Genomic DNA, 23,849 nt, shown 5'->3' on the forward strand with positions numbered 1-23,849 from the left:
TGATGATATGTTAAAGCCTAAAATCTCCAATAAGTAGGTCTCATATGGGTCTACATGGTAGTTTTCCTGCCTTTTCCATCCTTCATTCCAAATGGATGCCACAGGTCCTGAGAGTAGGTTGCTCTGCTATGGAGCCTCCTCAGAGCACTTTTAAAGTCCTCTTCATCGGGCCCCAGGTGAAGATCCAGCATAGAGTTCAGCAGTGGAACAGACCACAAAGGACAAGCTGCACTTCTTAGTTTTGTGAGAGTTTTCTGAAATGGAATTCGGAGATGTGTCAAAATAGGTGGACTTGTATTGCTTAAACACAGTTTGAAAAACAAATAAAATGAAGAAAATGAAAAAAAAGTATATGAATCCCCAGCAGTCTATTTGTTTTGAATTCATGCTTTCATAAGTAAAATATTTCTACCTGACATCCATATATTTTAGCAACACTTCTCAGGTGTGACAAGCACAATTTTATTAAACACCTTTCAGTGCTACACTCTTTGTCTTTCACATCATTCTATAAAAATCTGCTTGAGAGTCACTCAACTGAAAAAGATCAACATCATTACATTTAAGGGTTGCATTATCACAGTTAAACAAAGCCAACACTTTTACAAAAAAAATAGAGACAAATAGGTGTCTCCATTTGAGAAGAATATTCTAAGTAAAGGAAGTTAGGACAGTCAAATATACCTTATTTTATTCCACAACATCAGAACAGATTAAATTCAGAGTTGTTAATACGCTGGGTAACAATTAGGGAAGCATTATTTGAACACAATCAAAACTGGTAATACATAATTTTAAATTATTGTAATGTCCTTTTTTCTGTATGCTTTAGTGGCCTGTGAATAGTCTTTCATTATTTTTTATTACAAATCATATATATGGTTGCAAACTTTAGCACCGGGAAAATTTCAACACTTAGTTTTCATCCCAGCCTTCTTTTGCCTAGTTATGAGATTTTTCAGATCAATCCTTTCTGAAAGATATACTGAAATTCTTTTTCCTCAGCTACTGGAAGAAAACAGATTTATTAATCTGCTCTCCAGTATGATTCAATAGGGGAAAATAAAAAAAATAAAAGAAAGAAAATTATGAGAAACACCCGTGCTGTTCACCTAATTATAAGTGAAAAAAACTCCTTAGTGCTTTGTATTATAAATCAATAATTCCCACTATATAAGACATAGACATGTAATAGTACAGGGTTCATAATTGATTCTTCATAGAGATTTGAATTATTGTCTATAAAACTGCAGGTCTTGGTTACTTTGCATGATTCCATTTTCCCACACACATATCCCCAAAGTCAAGGACTCTCAAGAATTAGGTGAATAAATTTCCCCCTCCATGTTCTCAAGTCTGTATAGGTTTATGTATCTTTAAACACTTTGCTGCAAAGCTTACCTAATATGTACCTAATATTGGTTTAGTAACCAAAAACTGTTTCTTTAAGATGTTTATGGTAAAATTACATAAAGGATTTTAATGTCATCTGCAATACCTATTCCCATCTGTGTTAGTTTTTATGGAGGTTTAGTTTTATCTTTGTAGTGAGTGTTTTACCTGGTGCGCTGCCTTAACAGTCACCAACATAGCTGAACCAAGAGACTCTACAATGACTCTTCCATAAATTCCACAGAAATCTTACTGGTTATACCCACAGAAAGAGAAGGGATTATAATTCCAACCTAATGTTTGAATTTTCCAAATGGAGAAAATATTTATATAGTAATAGAAAGGATCCCTGAAAGATGAAATAATCATTATGGTGATGGGAAGATGTGTGGGAGAAGTGTTCATAACAAGGAGTATTAAGAAAGACTCTTGATTTAGGAGCACAAAAGGAATTGGAAAATTTCACATCCTTAGGAAGTTACTTATAAGTTCATTCTCTAAGAATTCTTGCATTGTTGGTTTTTGTGATAGTCACCTCTTATTGTTCACACATACATTAAAAACACTCAGTTGTTAGAAGCCCAAGACTCTTAGTGATAACAAATCCATAATCACTGCAAAATTCATCCTACTATTTTCAGAGGAAGGAGAAAATAAAAAAGAGCCCTTTGCTTGTAATAAAAGAAGTAATTCAAATTGGATACTAGAAAGCAGTCAAATATACATCATTTTACTCTAAGACAATAGGAGATATTCCTGTGACTTAAATAATTTCAAATAACTACACATTAATAGAATTGTGCTACCTGTATATTAATTAATTTGATAGTTCATAATAAAAAACTTGTTATGTTTTCTTTATCATTTATGGGGTTAATCCTTCTGTGAATCTATGTTCTTCCTTGGTGAATTTAAGTTTTCACTCATATTTTGTTTTCTTTTCAAAGTCACATAATGCATACCATGAGTCTTTTTCTTTGGTGGAATTCAAATTTGAATAGATATGTACTTGTTTAATGTATTTAATCACAGAACATCACTGATCACTAAAGGGGCATTAGTGCACATTTCCCCTGTCTATGACTGAGAGACACTAAAGTATAAAATATATATATACATATATATTTACACATATGTATATATATACATGTTTAATGTTTAGTTATGTATTGTATCAAACCAATTCATTCTAGGCAAAATATCTGGTGTGTAAAAACTTAACTTTTTATTTTTGGTCTTCTTTTCTATATACTCTCATGTATTAAAAATATCATTTTATCATTTCTATGAATATAAAGCCTCTTATTTACTTATTTATTTATTGGTACCAGGGATTGAACTTGGAACCTTGTCTGTGCGAGGCATGGAGCAGATCCACTGACCTAAATCCCCAGCCCAATCCTCCTATATATGATTGAGCATTTCAGTACCAGAAAAAGCTCAAAACACCAGATTTTAGACCTAACCTTCTTGTACTTAGCAGATTTTCACTTCAAATTTTCTGACCCGTAGACTACAATCCACTTACTTTAGCTACCCGGAGGCAATGCAAGTTTATTACTCAGGTTTCACTATGGTTCAATTAGGGGAAATGCAAATAGAACATTTATGATAACAATGTAGAGAGACCTGGGCTGTTGTTTTTATCTGAAAATGGAGATTATAAATATTTAGTTGATAGGACTTTTGCAAAATTTATTTTCAACTTGGCATTATTAAAAAGCTTTGATCTCATTTATCAATATGTATAATTGGGAACACTTTTAATACCCACTTACTGTACCCTCACTTTGAAATCTATGTATACAGGATATCTTCATGTGAAGTTCTTAAGTGATCTTTCTTTACACCAAGGTTGAAGACTACTGCTTTAGAATATTTTCTGCATTTAGAAAATAATCCCTTAGGATTAGCTTACAGTAAAAAATATCCACTGCCTATATTAAAATATCAACATTTAATAATGCTTGCCTCAGAATAGATGCTTTATACAGATTTGAATTTTGTAAAATTTGATATATTATACAGATTTAACACTTAATGCATATTTAAATAATTATCTTCTAAACTTTATTTTTTACAATTCTACATGATTCCATTTTCTTTCACACATATCCCTAAAAGCAACGCTTGTCAAAAATTGGGTGAGTAGATGTGACTATCGATGTCCTCATATCACTATAGACTAATGAATCCCTGAACAGATTCTCAAATATCTTACCCCAAATATAATTAATATTTCTTTAATACCCCTAAACTGTTTTCTTAAAAACATATAGTGAATTTAACTAATGCTGTTCTAAGCAGTCTACAAAATACCTATTTCCCCGAAATGTACTAGTATAATTCAAGGCTTTTTGGGAAGTAATTATGGCTATTTCAAATGCTTCACTGTTGCTCAGCTTTATCAGATAAAAGGTCATGATATAATTTGTTACTTTACTATTATGATGATATACTTTCAAAATTCTTGTATCTTTTCATTTCATGAAAGTGAAAATTATCAGACACTATGTGAGTTGAGGGTGTTTGTTTTAAATCCAACATGTGATATATACTTAATATTACTACCACTTATGTTTTTCCCAATAAAAAAATCAGTCCTATCATATACATCAGATTACTTTAAAGGTATAGTTTCAAAAATTCCCTGAGGTATGTCTAGTACTAATCCTTGCATCACTACTGATCAAGACGTTTCAGCTTGGATTAGAGGAGACAGTAAAGTGGGATGAGAGTTAGGAAATTAATCTGTAAGATATGTGTTATTTACCTGCTAAGAAATGTAAAATCTATGTAAATTTATGCAGTTCTATTTGCTCTTATTCCTCAGTGGAAATGTGGAAACTATCACTCATTTCCACAACATATATATGCATTATGGAAGTTTGAAACTAAACCATTTAGTTACTGTGAGTTTTCTTTTCAAATAAAGCCCTCTACACAAGTAAAAATTTGATTGTCAAGGGGCACTGGAGCCTGTGATGATGTAAATGCCAATATATATCTCAGCACAATTGAGAATACTAGATCCTTTACTTCACTTATGTAATTTTTATATCCATAAAAATATTTGCTCAGATCTCTGAGTAACTGTCACTTATTATGAGGTGAAAGAGTCTACTTATTGTTTAGTGAAGATTTTTGTTTTTAATTACTCTTGTGTGCCAGGATAGAGATATGAACTAGGGATTCAGCAATGAATTTTATTTAAATACATACATATATTGGCAGAAAGAAAAAAAAATTCCCATTATGTACAAAAGAAAATGACAATTTGAGATACCAGAATATTTATTTGAACATCATAAATTTAACCCTTTTATCATTTGTTCTACTGATGATATCTAATTTAAATTTTATCCTTATCCTATATATTCACTACATGTTAATAATTGAAGGAACATCCATTATATGTTTAATAGATGGTGAATACAGTTGTACTAACTAGAAAGCAACTCAGAAGTCAAAGATAAAAACAACTCACCACACTTTACGTACTAGTAAGATGTGGGGACAAGATTCCAAAATAAATTGTCTAGTTCTTTGTGGGAACCATGAATCATTTGTTTCTTAACCATCATAATGTTTCCAGCCAAGGATCTTATGTCTGCACTGTAGTTCTATATGAGAATATTAAACTCTCTTCAGTTTTCAGAGTTGTAGAGAAATCTGACCCGAGTTGATTTCCCTTGTAATCATTGAGAAGGAGGATTTATAAGAGAGAAGCATGGTGTGGACAGCTTCAAGGAAAGTATGGAGTGGGGGCATGAGAGAAAAACTAATCATTGTAGACTTTCTCAATCTTTGATCTTTGCTTCTTAAGTTAGAGATCCTTCCTAAGGTGGATGCAGCAGTTTTCAACCCTTTCTCCACAGTGATCTACTTGGGACTCCTAGGGGTAGAGTAGAGTAAGAAATGGATCCTTTCTGGAGTGACAGGAAAGAGAAATGGGTGCTTAGACAATTAAAGGAAATATGTGCCAGGATTTGCCTGGTAAAATATACTGTGTGTGTTTTCTGACAACCTTGTGTAAATATTTTGTCACTATTTTCTATCCAACAACTTTTAATTAGTTACACAAAAATATAGAGCCTCTATTTCCTTTTAAAATCATAATATAGAAGCTTTTATTCAGAAATATTGGGCACAAAAATGAAATGAATTACATAGAATACATAACCTAGATGCTGCCATGGAGGAAATCTTCAGTTATTGGTTCATGACATTATGGTTATTTTCTTCCTCACCATTGTTCTCCTTGTCTCTACCGTACTTTTTTTGAGATGCTGAGGCAATAGTTTACTGACACCCATAGTATGCTACAATGGGTTAGATCCCTCTGAGAAGCAGAACCAGTGTGGGAGGAAAGGAAAACTTTGAGATTTTTGGTCCTCCGTAGTAATCAAGTACATACATTTCACAGTTCTCTGAGCTGAAACTGTCCACAACCATCATCATATCTCACTGGCCAAATATTCATGTATGTCTTCATACATTCATTTCTGATGAGAAGAAATTTGTCTAATAGTCCTTCCTGTATCCAATATTTTCTGAATTAAGCTGTGTTTTCTCTGGAATTCCCAAACATATCCCACACACCTCATCTCCCTAAAGACCAGAAAAAGCTCAAGAACAGCTCAGAGAATTGATATGGATAATGTTATGTATTGGGTTCCTGTTTTAGTTGAACATGAAAGAAGGCTTACAGACATCTCACGATGTCAAACAAACAGTAGAATTGACTAGTTATGTCATATCGTATTACCTTGAAATCTCAATGCACACAGCTTATAATTGTCCATATAGGTCCATATTATTCCAATCTTTGAAATATCTGAAATTTAATGAATGTTTAAAGAATGAATATCATCAAAAATTTTGGGCTCTTCACTTGCAAGAAGTCATAAGAGAATTATTATCTTTGTTAATTATTTCCTTTTGAAACAAGACTTCAGCTTTTCATTTCCAGTGTTCATTGTGGAAAGAGATACACATCTAAAGGTACCATTTTAAGCAATTTTAGGTTCAGAGTTTGGTTACATATATTATACTGTTTTGTGCAACCATCACTTTTACCCATCTCTAGAAATTTTTCACTTTCCCAACTGAAATTTGCACCTGTATGAAGATCACTAAATACTACTCCTTCAACACCCATGACACTGTAATGAATTATCATATAAATTAAAAGACTTCAAACTTCAAAAAAAATAAAAACAAGGAGGAAGTATTTACAGATAAGTTTTGGATTTTCTTTTTTTATCACATTTTCTAAAGCAAATTTAAAATAAAGGGAAACAATCCTGGGATTAGATTTTCCAAAAGGGGAGCCTCTTCAGGCTGCTAAGAATGTCCCTGTTCCTCAGGCTGTAGATGAAGGGGTTCAGCATAGGTGTGACCACAGTGTACATCAGTGAGGCCACCATGCCCTTGCTGGGAGTATATGATGCACTTGAACCAGAATAAGTCCCAAAGCTTGTTCCATAAAATAAGCAAACACTTGACAGTTGTGAACCACAGGTGGAAAAGGCTTTGTACCTCCCCCCAGATGATGGGATTCTCAGAAGAACAGAAACAATTTTATAGTAGGAGAAAATGATCCCTGACATGGGAAAGAAACCAAATAGGATAACAAGCATATATGTGACTATGCTTTTGATTAAGGTATCAGAACATGAAAGGTCAAAGATTTGAGAAGGGTCACAAAAGAAACTAGCAATTTCCACATCTTTGAAACAGGTAATTTGTAAGGCAATTAAATTGTGAGCCTGGGAATCCAAAAGGCTAAAAATGACTAACAGCAAAAGTAGTAAGATACAGCGGTGAGGGCTCATAATGACTGAATAGTGCAGGGGGTGGCAGATGGCCACAAAACGGTCATAGGCCATCACAGTCAGAAGCATGTCATCCATACATCCAAAAAGGAGAAAAAGAGACATCTGTGTCAGGCAGCCCCTGTAGGAGATGACGGTCCTGTGTGTTAGGATGTCCACAATTAACTTTGGGACTGTAGAGGAGGTGAAACAGATATCAGCCAAGGACAGGTTGGAGAGGAAGAAGTACATGGGGGTGTGGAGGTGGGAGTCAGAGGTGACAGCCAGGATGATGAGCAGGTTCCCGAGCACTGTAACCAGGTACATGGACAGGAACAGTCCAAAGAGGATGGGCTGCAGGTCTGGATCCTCAGAGAAGTGCATGAAGTAGAACACTGAGACATGTGTGAGATTATGTCTTTCCATGTTGCTTGAGCACATTTAAATAAATTTCCATGAAAAAAATGAAACAAGAAATATCACACAAATACATTCTGATTTCAAGTATTCGTGAGTAAATAATTCCCACCAGGAACCCACAACCTTCAGCAACATTGATCTATTTTGATGAACCCCGCCATCAAGGATTCAGTGTTAGTTGGTTTTTGCCATCTACTCTGTACTCTCTTACTTTACATATTCTCTATTGCACAGTGTAAGAAGAGCAAGGAGGTATATTTCTGAAGCCCTTGATCACAGAAAAATTCAGAAAAATTAATTTCCAAAAAGTATAGCGGTAGTTAAGCCACCCCCCTTTAAGAAAATGTCATTTTATTGGAAGCAAATTGAAAAGCGTTGAAATATTCCATATTTTATATTCATAAAATGCTACAAATTTCCCTAATTAGGATGTCTACAAATAGTAAAAAGTCTAGGACTGCATTATCTGAAAATTAAAGTTAATTCTCTATAATCAGAATACTTTGATTTGAGCCATTGTGCTAAAATAAATGAATTTTTCATATTTCTTGTTTCTTTCTGATTTCATCTCATAAGAATGTAAGAGCTTACCCAGCATTTGTATATAAATTGGGCATATTGTTTGTGTATAAATTATGCAATATGAGAGTTTTATCCTTGTCTTCCTTGCATTCAATTCATATATCACAGATACAGATACATGCACATAATCTTGGGACAAAATTACCAAAAATGTAGATTAGTGTACACTGCATTTGTTACTAAAACTAATAAATGATAAGAAAAACCTTTGCCATTAAAATTAATACAGATGTATTTAATCAAGCAATATTCGTAAAATATCTGCTATATAAGACATCACTTTCTTGATTCTGTAGTCTACCATAGCTTGATAATATGCATGCCTGTTATTATGATCATAAACCCTCTTGTAACCATTTGATGATGCTGGAAACTAAGAAATGCCCAAGGCCCTGGCTGAGTTCCAGCCTTCATACATCTAAGCAACAGATTTTCACATCAATCTTTCCTGATGTACGAGTTGAAGTTTTCTTATTTCAGTTAATGTGATAGAAGCTGGGATGTGTATTTTCATCAGTCCATTCTGTGATTTAATTGGAAAAAAGCCCAAAATAGTACACACAATTATGTAAGCACAACTTAAAATTCAGGTGCACTAGAAAGAGGCATGTGAAGTCTTGTAAACACACATGCAAATAATGTATTCCCCCTCATCTGTAAACTATGGATAAGAATGACCTAACTTATATGGTTGCTGTAAGAAAATATTATAAAAATCATTTAATTTGCATCACTGTTAGGTCTAATTTAGAAATATATTTATCTGGGGATATGGTCATACATCCAGATATCCTAGGCTTACCCTAATATATGTAACCATGATATGTACATTTCAAGTTTTTCAGTCACTTTCTTAAACAAAAGTTGAGAACCACTGTCTGAGAATATTTGCTGACATTTTGAAAATTTCCCATTCATACCATCTCTATAGATATTGACATATAAATATTTAATTATATTTATATCACCATTAATATTCTTTAGATATCAGAACAAATACCTAAAAATGTGAGTATTTTGTACCATTTCTCTTGCTCTCTTGTCCTCAAGGGAATCTATTGTTATGAATTTTAAGGGTAGGTTTTCCCATCAATATTTCCAGGTCAACAGAGATTTATGAACCCACAATCAATTTTCTTAAAAATTTACCAAAAAAGAGCAAAAACTCATCGAAGTAGTGTGAAAAAACCCACCTTTTCCACACCACATAGGCTAGGTTACATCCACATATAAGGTTTTGGGCTTTAACTAATGAGCAGCTTTATCTGCTGGACAGAGAGAGAGAGAGGCCTCATTTACTTCGTAAGTTAATTTTTATGAGAATATTTTCAAAATTTTTGTGCCTTTTCCCCTGTCACTCATGTCAAAATTGGCATATAATATATTACAGGGATAATTTTCTGATTTCCAACAAATAATACACATGTAAAATATCAGTTTTTTCCAAAACAAGTCACTCGTTTTCACCTAAATCCCTTTATTTTTCAGGAAAACCTTCAAATTATGACATAATCTTTCTAATAGTGAACTCTATGATAACAAAGAAATTTCATCATCACCTGGAAAATAACATTGACATTTTGCTTTAGTTTTGGAGCCTGTGCCAATGGATGGCACTGAAGAAATGAAGATTTTACTCCTGTGTCATTGACCTGCTATAGTAGCAGAATGTGTGTGAGTCTCTCTTTGTGCTCATAATGCTTGAGGGAAATAAGGAAAATAGCATTCATCCACATGTGTGACAAATGAAGAAATTTAGAACTTAACCATTTAGCAAATGTGAGATTTCATTTTTGAAATATAGACATATATCATTAAGCAATAAAATTTTTAATATTATAGAAAACTATGTTCAAGTGGCAAAGGAGCCTGGAATGATATGTTCTTTAATGTACCTAGGCTTAAGACATATAATCACTTGATACTTTCTCTTTGTGCCTTTTTAAAAGCACTTGAATATCTTTTTTGTGTTTTGTTTTAAAATAACTTATAGAGATGCAGTTAAGTGAATTATAGGATCTCTGTATCAATGACAGAGAGAAAAAAATGAAAGATATTTTCTTTTGTCTTTATATCTATGGGGCATTTGTCAAGGGACAAAGGTGTAGACATTAATGTACCAGGCATCTTCATGACTTTCTCATTAAGGACACTTATCATGACTTGTGGAAGGGTCTATTCAATGTTGAACAAGAGTTTTTATTTTTGATGTCTCTTTTGTGCCAAATAAGGTATAGGTCTGAAAAATCAGATATAAAGGAAAGTGCATCATTCCTCTCCAAACATATGCTTATAATTACACAAAAACCAACAAAATGTCCAAAAAAGGAATAGAAAGAGAGTAACTATAAGACACAGTAGATAATTGGTATGAATATTTTTATGGCTGATAGTAATGATAGCTAAATTTTATTTTAATCTAATTTTATAGATATTAACCCTAAATAGAGCACTCCTTATCTGCATGATCCTGAGTGTAACTGCTTCAAGTAAATTCAATTGTAATGACAGTGTTCTCTCAAAGATATAAAAAGCCCTCCCTGAATGACAGAAATAATAAGTGGAGCTTTAAGGGAACAGGAAAAATTATGAGAAGAGAAAAAAATTGAAACAAAGTCTATGTAAATAGTGAAAGGTGGAGGGGGTGAAGGGCACACAGGTAATTGGGAAAAAATAAGAACCAAGATACATCATGTACAGGTACAAGCACCCAATGATAAATGTAATCGCATTTTATGCCTAAAATGTACCAATAAAATAATTTAAGAAATAAATAAATAAATAAATTGACAGGTGCCATCCAAGGCACTGAAATTTTTCATTGTTTCCAAGGCTCAGGAAGTTTAAGCTGAGTTTCTGAGTTGATAATCATAGATGTGTTTGAGGCACATTTTCAACTCTCGCATTTCCTAAAGAGGAATGAAATCAAGACATGACTTTTCCACATTTGAGTTGTCGGGAAATAAGTGCAACCATGGAGAAGGATGTGGGAAACTCAAAAATAATCTATGCTGGTTGCACAAGAGAAATCTGTGCTGAATGCTCAAGGGGGCATGCTCTCAGATCTTTGCCTGTCATCTGCATTTCCTTAGATGGACACAGATGGGGTTATTCACACTTCTGTTCTGTGAGCTTTCAGAAAACTCCAACAGTAAGGGAACAATGAGCAAGGGGTCTCTTCTGAAGAGAATTAATTGTCTGCTTGTTCTGAGACAACCTAACAGGATTAGCCTGTGTCTGTAATCAGACAACCCAATTCCACCAAGTCATTGTTCTACATAACAGTATATTGCAGGTTCCATTAAAATGGCAGACTCTTCTGTTATTTTTTTTTACAAGCAAAGACAATGTAAGCAAATAAAAATCCAGGAAGACAGAGAATATGAAATAAAACAAGACACATAGAAGAAATTACTTAGTGCCTGGAAGATAGGCTGAAATCCAGTTCATGATGTTGTGGTTACAGTTTTCCTCTATATCCTGATCATCACATTTATAATCCTTTCAGAGCACTTAGGAGACACTCCTCTTATGAGTGAAACATCAATGTAAGTAGAAAAAGGGTGTATGTAAAGGAAACTTGAAATAATAATTTTTCTTTCCCCACTACAAACAAAATCATAAAATTTCTATTCCTTATAAGTGATATTTTTAATATTTGTACCCTCACATCTGACTATCAAAAATGTCATGTTTCTCATCAGATGAGTAAATAATAGTTTTGAGTATCTTTCTCAATACCAGTGACATCCCTTTGTACTTACTGGGTAAAGCTGTCACTCAGCTGGGTCATAGTCAAGGAGAGCAGATCCAAAGACCCTCTTCAGTCTGCTGCCTAGTGAAGGCTCAGTCTCTGTCCTGAGGATTGAAATTAATACAAAGACACATAGGAGCTTCATAATACAGACAACAATAGAGCCTGAGACATGGGTATGGAGCTGGACACAGGACTGGAGTCACTAAAGGACTGGAGACTGATTATTAACTACTCTGTGACCTTGGGGGCTCAGTGCACAGAGCTGACTCATAATCAGCCAAACTGGTCCATGCCATCCCCATCTCTAAGGACTTCCAAACGCTAATGGAAGAAAAAGACAAAAGGAAGATAAGTGACCATCCACAGAAGTTTTGGGTTTTGCATCTACTCAGATAAATATAAAGCTGGTTTATCCTAATCACTTCTTTCATTTATATATGGTTTCTGTTTTATTTTTTATATATGATTTTTAAATGGTGGCTGGCCTTAGTTTTGAAGTAAAATGCATGTAACAAAGTTACACCCTTAACATATACTTGATTAGTATAAAATTCAATGATTTTAATATTATTGTGAGTCACTCCACATCCTATATCTTCAGGAATTTTTCATTTTCTAAACTGAAAATTTATGCTCAACTTTAGAGTTCACTCTACATTCTCCCAGCATTACACTATGAAATAAAGGACATGAAATTATCATACTAACACAACCAAAATGGTTAGTGGTCATGAGATTGTGCTGTAGTCCCCCCAGGGTACTTATATTTACTGTGTTACTCAGGCTGTGAAGGGATTCAACACAGGGTTGACCATAGCACTCATTCCTGTGGCTGTCAGACTTCTGGTAAAATTTAAGAGAGCTGGGTCAATATATTCTTTAACACCTGTTCCACAAAATAAACAAGGAACTGACAGTTGGGAGTCAAATGTAGAGAAGATATCATATTTTTCTATCAGATGATGATTTTCAGATGAGGAAACAATTTTTAATGTGAGAAAATAATCCGTAAGATTGAGTGGCAAAAGAATATGGCACCATCAATAATTCACTATGGTATGGGGAAAATGTCCAAATAGAGAAGATTAAAGAGGAGGGCAGTGTACATAAGAAATTAGCAACTGTTGATCTAGGCAAGTCTTAGCACAATAAAATTATGAATATGGAAGTACAAAAAGATAAGGAAAAATAAAAATCAAGATCACAACTCCACAAAGGCAATGGTTTGTGATGGCTGAGTTAATCAATGGGTCATAGAGGGCTGCAAACCAATCACAGACCACCACAGTACGGAGCATGACATCCATACACCCAGAGATGAGGAAAAAAAAAATACTTGTGTTAAGCAGGCCACTTAGAGATGACTCTGTTCTGAGGTTGGAAGTCCACAATTATCTATGGAGCCAAGTTTGAGATGAAACAGACTTAGTCACTTTTAACTGCTGTTTATCCATTGACCTGGCTTATAATCTTCATTTGATCTTGGCTTTTACCTTTATTGGTTTTGCGGTTTCATGTAGAATATTCTTGAGTATTTTCTGGAGTACTGGTTTGACAGTCATATATATCTCAAGTTGATCTTTTACACTAAAGGTCCTTATTGATATGTTTAAGGGGAGCTTTTTTGGATATGTTAATCTATGTTGGAAGTTGTTTGCCCTTAAGGTAAGGATTGAAATACTTCACTCCAAGCTTTTCCTGCATTTAAGCTTTCAGTTGAGAAGTCTGCTGTAATTCTAAAAGTGTTACCTTTATCTATAATTTTTTAAAATTTTTTTCTGATTTTTATAATTTTGGTTTTGCTCTTTTTGTTGTCTCCCTGACAATACAATAAGGCTACATGTTGATGAGATTCATTTTTTAGTATATTTGTTTGGTGTTGTGGATCCTCACTTTTATATTGAACCCTTTTCTCATATTTTGAAAATTTTCTGGTACAGTTTCTGTAAATATATTAGTAACTCTATTTGTATTATCTTCTAGTTTTTGGTAATTCCAGTTAGATTTAGGCCGGTAGTTTTAGTGTCTTCTAGTAGTTGATGGATGGTCTTTTCTTGTTCTCTTATTTTTTGTTTCTTCTCTGAGTACTTCATAATTTACCATTTTGTATTCAAATCCAGACACTCTGTCTTTACACTGGTCTATTCTACAATTTATGAATTCTACAGTTTTTCATTTGAGGTATTTCTGACTGATATAATCTCAAGGATTTTATAACTTTGGTGAAATTATCATTAATTTTTTAAACTGACTCAGTCAGGTGTTCTAATTTTTTTCTTATTTTATCCATCTCTGATTTAGGCATTTAAAAAATTTTAGTAAAGTTTATTGGTACAATTAAGATGTACATTATGATCACATTCATAATATGGAATTTTCACCTGTACATGATATATCTTAATTGTTTTTTTCCTATTTTTCTCCATTTCCTTCCACTCTTGTTCCCCTCTTTACTCATAAAACCTTTGTTTATATTTTATCTTTCTTTCCTCACTTTCTCTTTTCCCTTTCTTCCTGTCCCCCTCACCCTATTAGTGCCCTTCCCATTTGAAAATGTTCTAATTATTTCACATTTTCTATTATATATTTTAGTCCTTTTTTACACTTTCAGTTTCTTACACCACAGAAACAATTTCATATTTACACATGCAAGTCCTATTTATTTCACTTAAAATTATGGTAAGTAGGTGCATCCATTTAGCTATAAATATTTCAATTTCACCTTTCTTTATGGCTGAGTAGTACTCCATTGCACACAAAAATCACATCTTCTTTATCCTTTCATCAATTGATGTTAATTTGGGATGTTCCCAAGATTTAGTTATTGCAAACTGTGCTGCTAGGAACATAAGTGTGTATATATCACTGTGGCCTGATTCTTTTAATTCTTTTGGGAAGATATTGAGAAGTGGAATACCTGGCTCAAATGGAACCTCTAGTCCTAGTTTTTTGAAGTATGTTCGTATTGATTTCCACAGTGGTGGCACCAGTCTACACTTCTGCCAATAGTGAAGAAGGATTCCTTTTTACCCCCAAACCCCATCACCATTTATTATTGGTTGATTTCTTGATTATAGCCACTTGTTCTGGAGTGAGGTGGAATATCACCATTGTTTCAGTTTGCATCTCTCAAATGACCAATGATGTTGAACATATTTTCATATATTTATTTGTGGCTGTACTTCTTCATCTGAGAAGTGTGTATTTGTCTCAGATACCCATTTTTGGATTGGGTCATTAAATGAGGAGTTTGAATTTTTCAGTACTTTATGTAGTCTAGGTATTAGTGTTTTGTCTGAGGAACAGCTGGCAAAATTTATCCCCACTATGTGAATAGTCTGTTGCTGAATTTTTGCTGTGCAAAAGCTTTTTAATAAGATGAGATCCCAGTTGTTCATTTCTTGTAATATTTCCTGTGTGATTGGGGTTTTATTTATAATGTCTTTGCCCATACCTATGTTGTCAAAAGTTCTACCTATTCTTTCTTCCAGCGGATTTAGTGTTTCTGTTTTAATATTTAGATATCTGATCCATTTCAATTTTAGTTTAGTACACAGAAAGAGTCATGGGTTTTGTTTTAATCTTTGGCATATGGAAAGCCTTTTTTTCCAGTACCATTTATTAAAGAGGCTATCTTTCTTCAAGTGAAAGTGTTTGGCTCCTTTTGTCAAAGATAAGGTGACTGAGTATTTCTGCAATTGCTCCTGCATCTTATAGGCTGTTTCATTGATCCTTGAGCACCATGCAGTTTTTATCACAGTAGCTCTGTAGTATAATTTTAAATCAGGGAAGATGATGCCACCTGCTTGGACATTTTAAGTGATTTCTGAAAACTTTTCTTTTGTTTTCTCTTTAAACATGTATAGTTTATTAATTTCTTCTACAACCTTTTAATATCATGGCCCTACCTGTCAAAAACATTATCCATAAATGCAAAGATGAGAAATACAGACATCTGAATCAGGCAGCCCACACAGGAGACCACTGTGCTCTGAAACCAGATGTCCTCAACCATCTTTGGGGCTGTGGTAGATAATAAGCAGATGTTGGAGAAGGATGGGTTGGAGAGAAAAAGGACATGAGGGTATGGAGGTGGGACTGAGAGAAGACATGCAAAATAATGAGCAGATTTCCAAGAACTGTGACTAAGTATATGGACAGGAGTAGACTAAATAAAATGTGTTGAAGTACAGGATCATCTGAAAGAGCCATGAGATGGAATTCTGAGACACGTGTTCGATTTGTGCTTCTGTATTATTTGGGCACCTTTGAAAAAGGAAAATAGGATAAAAAAATGGAAAGAATAGGCACCCAATACAAAATAACAGTAAAATTTCCCATGATTTTTAACATTTAAAATAGCATGCAATAACTAGAACTACATTATACCCACACTAAATTTAATTTGACAGTTTACAATCAGAAAGTATTGCCAGTCATCTTTTAGGGGTTTCATTGTGTTTTTTATTTCCTTCCTGAATAAAGTTCTCACTCACAGTTTTTCATATTTTAAAACTCTGTAATACATAACGTCTTTTTAACTTTAGCACACTTCAGGTTTTGATAAATTTAAGTAAAATGCGTATAACCAATATTATCATTGACCATACATTTGACATTTATGTATACTTCACTGTTGATGATGCAACAAAATAGTACAATGTGATGAACACTTTTGAATTATTTTTATTGTTACATATGTAAACCCCATCTTACCTTAATAAAGTATCCTGGAAGGAAGACAGTGCTTTACTTCCCCCTCCATCTGTATTCTAGCAAGAGTGCCCTGGGAACACTACTGTTTATTTTTAATTTTTTGATTTTAAAAGTCATTCATGTATGAGTAAGTAATTTAGTATCAGGTAAGAATCCAATGCCCAAGTTGGAGTCACATCATTCTTATGCCATTTAATAGGTTTTCACATCAGCACTTTCTTCTAAAGGCATTGCAATTCTCTAAACTGTATTACTTGAAGGTAAATTAGGTTTGTTGTTTGGTCTTCTCACAGTATGAATAAATGAGAAAAATGCAAAACATAAGCACAAAATATAAAGAAAATAGATATTTGAAATATCCTATCAATAAAATGCAGACAAAAATTTCATAGCTTACAATTATTGCAAAGAAGTATCAAAATATTTTTAAATTGAAAAGACTATAGTTCTGTCTCCTTCATAAATATACTTGTGAATATATTAAAATTTCAAGATATTTTAGCTTGGAACCAAACTGAAATTTTTTTTCAGGATACTTGCATGTTAACTTCTTGACAGTTCTGTCATACACCAGGTTTGATACCAGTCATTGAATGTGTCCTAATTTTTATGTTATTTTACTTTTATTTCCTTATTTCTTTATTTTCTGGATCTAGAGATCAAACACAGGACCTTGCGCTTGCTAGGCAGGCATGGTGCCATTGAACTAAATCCCCAGGCCCTTCATTTTTAGAATATAGAACATTAACATTACCTATAAATATACCCACTAATACCCATATTTATAAATGAACATTTATTAGTATCATATGCTTCAGAATTCATGTTTTAGAGTGGTTTAGGAGATCAACTATGAAATTTCAGTTCTTAATATCTTTGCAAGATTATATTCTTCTGCACACATGCTCCTCAAAAGAAACTGTTACCTTTAAATCAGCGGGTAATTTTAATGTCAATATATACATGTCAGTAATGATTTGTGAATTGTGAATCCATAGCACTTTTATATAATTCTTTTTTTTTTTTTTTTGGTACAGGGGATCAGACTCGGGTCCTTGTGCTTCCTCAGCAGGCGGTGAAACAACTGAGCTAAATCCCCGGCCCTATATAATTCTAAACTATATAGTATCTAGAGCACATCTATGTTGTTTATATTGTAACAACATCTAGACCCACATATATTGAAATAGGGTTTTAAGTTTCTGTTAATTACTTACATCACTCTGAATTACATACGTCACTTTGAAGTGCTTAAACAGATGCATAGCATTAACTGAGGTAATTATGGTAAGTTTGTTACATAATTTTGAAAAGTCATTCTGCTTTTCTCTGTGTCAAACAAAGAAAATTTCTCAATAACATATTGGTTGGGGATTGTTATATGAATTACAACAGCTGAGGCATGTCCCATTTCCTATTAATCACATACATTACTTTCCCAATAATACATCCTAATCAAATGCAACCTATTACTCATAATATTACCTGTCAAAAATTTGTTTTATACCAACTAATAATCTTTGGATGATTATTCACCAATTAATTTTATATTGCATAAAGGCAATATTTTCATTTGCCTCTGTAGGGGCAACAGTGTCCTGATTAAAGGGCAGGAAATCAACATTTGAGGGCCTGTCATAGACCTGCCACTATAGGCAGAATGTGTGTACATCTCTCCATCTCTCCAATCTTATGCTGCTTAGCAGAAACAGGGAAACATTTATCTTTAATACATTTATGCAGCTAAGGGATATTTGGAAATTAATATTTTGGTCATTGCATTGTTTCTTTAAATGAACCATTCCATCATTAGAGAAATAGTGAGTTTGTTCATGAAGACAATTGTCAAAAGCCAGTGACATCTACAATCATCATATGCCAAGATGTGGACTAGTTCAAGCATAAGGTTCCTTGTCTTCCTGCTTCTTATGATTTTTGTTCTTTTAAAATACATTAAAGTGTACAAATATGGTTCACAATCCAGGAAATAATATTTAAATGTTGAAGAATTTCATAATACATTTTAAAAATTTTTTGAGTAATTACTCTTTGATTTTTTTATTGATATAGTAATGATTTTTACTGGTATGTGTTTGTGTTAAATAATTGCACTCATTTTAGGGAGTTGGTATATATACGTATCAAATATTTTTTATTATTACTTCCACTTCACCTCCCAGTCCATTCTCTTCCCCTCTACTCTCATACCCAAATCATCTTATCTCACAGAGTCTACTTCTAGGTTTCCTTTCATGTCTTACTCTTCTTTTTGCCCCTGAATATCTCTACTAAAATCTTGAAATGATGGAATAGTGTAGATGCTGAATTGCCAGGGCTCTTTTGCCCATGATATACCAACCAGCAAGAACTATTTATTACCTCTTATTATGTTGGGTACTCTTGAAAATGATAAATGTGTAGACAGAATATCATCAAGAGTGTCCATAAAGCATTGATTACTGTGCATATTTGTGCAAAAAAGAAGAAAAAAATACACAGGAAGGATCTGTCCAGTGCTTAGTAGAGATTTTTATTTTGCTATCTTCTCTATGCCACATATTGCAAAGACTTGGAGGATGTGATACTTTCTCTACAAATTCATAGCATACATTTATGTAAGGGAAAGATTAAATGTCTTATTACTAAAATAGAGAAATAATTATTTCAACTACAGGATATTGTATTTGACCACTGGAAAGAGTAGCATTATGATCATCAATAATATTTTAAAATATTTTACACTTGTTTTATAAGTTTATCATGTATTAAACACACAGGGAGCAACTGTATCTGTTTTTGGTTTCATCCAGTTGTATCTACTAGAACTAACCTAATGACAATTCTGAGTGTCATAAATGCTAACATCCCAGTTAGTGGCTCAGAAATCATGAATGGAACTGAAAAATTACAAATTAAACTGGATCTCATGCAATAGCATTTTTCATGGTTTCCCATCCATCAGGTAAATGTAAACCAAAATCTAATGGTTTTAACTATCGACACAGCAGAAGTATTTTTTTTAAATATGGAAAGTTTCATGAAAAGAAATGGAATCAATACCTCCTTTTCAGATTGAATAGGGAGATTAAGCACATATGGACTTCTGCAAGGGTGAACAACAGAGGGCAGGAGTGTGTGCTGAATGACCATGTTCCTGGTCCTTCTGTGATCATTGCCTGTGATCTATGCGTGTCCTTCCTATGCTGAATACAGCAGGCAACACTCACTGCTCTCTCCTCTGATCAGCTAGCAACCTCCATAGGAAGAGCATAGTGACCAAAGGGTCTCCTCTTGGAGTGACTGGGAAGTCACATGTTGGGCTGTTAATGGGACAGCTAGCCAACTTTCTATCTAAAGTCTTTCATCCTTTTCTGCAAAATAAAGTGAACAATTATGATTTGGGAACTACTGTACATTTGAAATAAAATGAACCAAGATATAGAACACATTAATCAGAGCCTGGACATATGCAATCCCTCAGACATACTTCATGAGGTTAGTGTTACTGTCATCCTCCTCCTTTTTTTCTTTATCTCCTTGATAATCCTTTGAAATGTTAGGGACAGTGGGGAGTGGTATATTCTATGCTTTTGTGGGTGAGATGTCCATGAAGTACTATATATATATATATATATATATATATATATATATATATACATATTAGGAAAACAAAAGGAATGAGTTATCTGGGACCTTTGACACAACACAGGTCATATACTTGGGACTCTGCATAGTTGATAATTTTTCTCTTAGTATCCCTTGCATAGGCCATTCAACCTTTTCTGTTAGTCCTGATGAGGAGGAAAAGATAATTCTGACAGTCCTTTCTCAAACTCTATTGCCATCCATCACTTCCTGCCTTAAATTGATTCTGTGCTCAGTCATGACAAATAGATTCACATCCAAAGCAACTCTTCTGCCTTGTACTATTATAGCACTCTGCCTTCTTTCTCAGTCTTGATATGAAGCCAGTGTCTGATAGCAGCATTTTGATGTGGACAAATATGACAAAAGGAATCACATTATACAGCCCATTGAACTACAGCCATCACATTGAAGGGCTGGAGAAACATCTTGATTCTTATTATATGAACTTTGAGCCCCAATGCACAGAGCTCATAATTAGAAAATTGGTCCACTTTATTCTAATCTCTAAGGACTTTCTACTACTAGTGAAGAAACAGAAGAGCCAGTGAATGTCCACTCAACTTTTGGGGGTTCTTCCTCTATTCAGATGGGAGTGCTGGGTACATTTTCCTGAATTTTTTTTCTTTTTTCCCTTCTTATTAAGGTCCATCTGTATTTTATTTACATCCATTGTTATTTAAGGTAAAGCATGTATAATTAAAAAACACATTTTTCCAAGTTGTGTGCACTATTTTGTGGTATCAGTTAGGTTCATCTTGTTGTGCAGCTATCACCAGTGTACCTTTCCAGAAATGCTTCATCTTCTCAATCTAAAACCTAATAGTCATTTAAAAACTCTATGCTTTTCTTTCTCTCAACCCTGGCAATGACCATTCTACTATTAATATGATGAGGAACTAAAATAAAAAATCTAAATCAAGGAACCATGACAAAAAGATCTGCATGTTAATTTTTCACCCTACATTCCAAATGAATGCCACTGGTCCTGAGATTAAATTGTCTGGCTGTGGAGACTCCTTGGGGCATATTTAATGTACATGTTTTTCAGGCAGCAGATGAAGATATTCACCATAGAGTTTACTGCAGGACCAGTTCAAAAAGTCAGGCTCCAGTTCTGAATCTTCTGAATTTCTTGATAGAATTATGAGAAATGTGACTATAAGTAGTTCTGCATATCTTGAATCTGTTTTGAAAAATAAAACAGAATGAAAGAAAGAAAAGAAATATATGGGCATCTAGCTCTCTCTATTTTGAGTTGATGTATTCAGAATTAAAATATTTCCCCATGATATCCATATTCTTCAATGATATTTCTCACTCAATCATTTTAAACTTAATCTTATTTAACCTCAAACTCAATCTTATTAAAACACTTTCAATGCTGAATTCTGTGTTATTCATGTAATATTATACAAACTTACTTTAGAGACACTCAAATGCCATAGAAGGCAAAGAATATTATACATAACAATCACAACATTGTTATCAAAAGTCAAAATGTTTTAAGAAAAAGTAGGGTATAAATAGTAGCATTCTCCATTTAGGAAGAAAATTATTCTAAAAAATATCAATGAAGGATGAGATATATCACATTTATTTCTAAGACCAAAGTAAAAATTCATTTTATAATATTAAAAAAAACATAGAAGAACAAGACAAATATTATTTGAATAGGCAATCAAAGCTGTGGATCACAATGAGAAAAATATTGTCATGTGTCTGTGTAGTCTAAACACTTTGTCTTTCTGTGATTTTCTGAATTACCTCTTGTATAAATTTAAGTTCTACCTCAAATTTTGTTTGTCATTTGAAATTATGTAATATATAATCCTTTCTCCTGGCTTAAATGCATTTCAAATTTAGTAAATATTTTTAGTTAAGTATACGTAATCAATATTGGCAATGACTGTAGTTCTGGAATTAGTGGATACTGAACCTGTCAAAAAATAAAGATTGATGTCCAATTCTCCACCTCTGTCTGGAAAGTTTTCTACTATTATTTCTATGAACAGTTTTTTTTATGTGAATTGTACTTTCTCATGTTTTTTTGTGGACTCCTATCAGTCTTATGTTATTCTACTTTGCATCACCTAGCAGCTGTTGGATTGATTTCTCATGGTACCCTATTATCTTTAAAAAATCTATTTTCATGGTCCTTAACCACAATCCTGTCTTCTATATCTAACGTTCTGTCTTCAGCTTCTCTAAATGTGCTCTGCATGCTTTTGATGGAGTTTTTAATCTCCTGAATATCTGTTTGAATCTGTTTCGTGGATTCCATTTCTTTCTTATGTTGGGCGATCATGGTTTCCATTTTTTTCTTTTGCTGAGAATTTATGGCTTCCAGCATGTTTCTGATCTCATCTATTTTCTCATCTGTTTCTGTTCTAGAGCCTCTAATCATGTCTTTCACTCTACTCACCATCTCTGTTTTTATCTGGGAGATTATTTCTGCTTTGAATTTTTCTAGAGCCTCATGCATTTTTTGTTACTTCCTGTGCAATCAGTTCAGGGTGTCCAGGTGGTTGATTATCAGACTTTTCCTCCTCATTTCCCCCAGAATTTGCCTTTTCTGCAGTGGAAGCCTTAGTTTGCACCTTGCTTAAATGTCTTCTCATTTTTGTTTTTGGTACTGTCCTTGGTTAAATTCCTGGGTTGATATTTCAAAATTGCTTAATGTAGATATCTTTGTTGCTTGTGATTAAAAACCTTGTGGAATGATTGCTTTTCAGAGGTGGCTTCCAGATATAGCTGGCTTTTAGGTTTTGAGACTCTAATGACTCTGAGGCTATTTCATTGTCATTATAGCAGGAAGGAAAACTGATTAGATCAATCACAGCATCTTATCACAAATGATACAATCAGCAATACCATAGCATCAAATGCAGCTTAGAAAGTGACAATTTATGGCAGTTATTAATCTATCAAATTTAACTGTGTAAATTAAATCAAAACTGAGGACCAACCCAACATATATTTATAATGTATAAACTCTTCAATATGGCAACTTTACCTTTTGGGATGGGGACCTGAGGATCAGTGGAATAGATTATAAGATGCAGAAACTGCTCCAGACACACTCAGCCCCTTCATCTTTCACAAAGGAGCCAACAACCCTCATTGGAGGAAAGATAGCCTATTTAATAAATGGTGTTAAGAAAATGGATTTCAAACTGCCTAAGATTAAAACTAGACCCATACCGATTGCCATGCATTAAACTAAGATTGAAGAGGATTAAAGATCAAATATTAAGACAGAAACACTAAACTTGTAGGAAGATAAGTTAGGTAGAATTCTTGATGTTATTGGCATAGAACAAATCCTCTGTAGCACGGGAGCAAGCACAAAGAATCAACAACTGGGATCTCATCTTATTAAAAACCTTCTGCAGGGCCAGGGATTTAGCTCAGTGGCTTTGCTGCCTGCTGCACAAGCACAAGGACCCAAGTTCGATCCCTGGTACCAAAAACAAAAACAAAAACAAAAACAAAAAAACCTTCTGCATTGCAATGGAAAC

At 33.6% G+C, this 23,849-nt stretch overlaps 1 protein-coding gene across 1 annotated transcript; it reads right to left on the reverse strand.

Moving 5' to 3' along the window:
* Window positions 1-6,702: 6,702 nt before the first annotated feature.
* LOC147828227 (olfactory receptor 7E24-like) lies at window positions 6,703-7,641 on the reverse strand. Its single transcript, XM_087210772.1, has one exon. The coding sequence runs from the start codon at window positions 7,632-7,634 to the stop codon at window positions 6,705-6,707; it is 930 nt and encodes a 309-aa protein (XP_087066898.1). The 5' UTR covers window positions 7,635-7,641; the 3' UTR covers window positions 6,703-6,704.
* Between the last annotated feature and the right edge of the window lie 16,208 nt (window positions 7,642-23,849).

This window comes from Heterocephalus glaber, unplaced genomic scaffold (assembly GCF_053883595.1).
Source record: "Heterocephalus glaber isolate CG9 unplaced genomic scaffold, H.glaber_assembly_v1.0 deba00001203, whole genome shotgun sequence".
NCBI lineage: Eukaryota > Metazoa > Chordata > Mammalia > Rodentia > Bathyergidae > Heterocephalus > Heterocephalus glaber.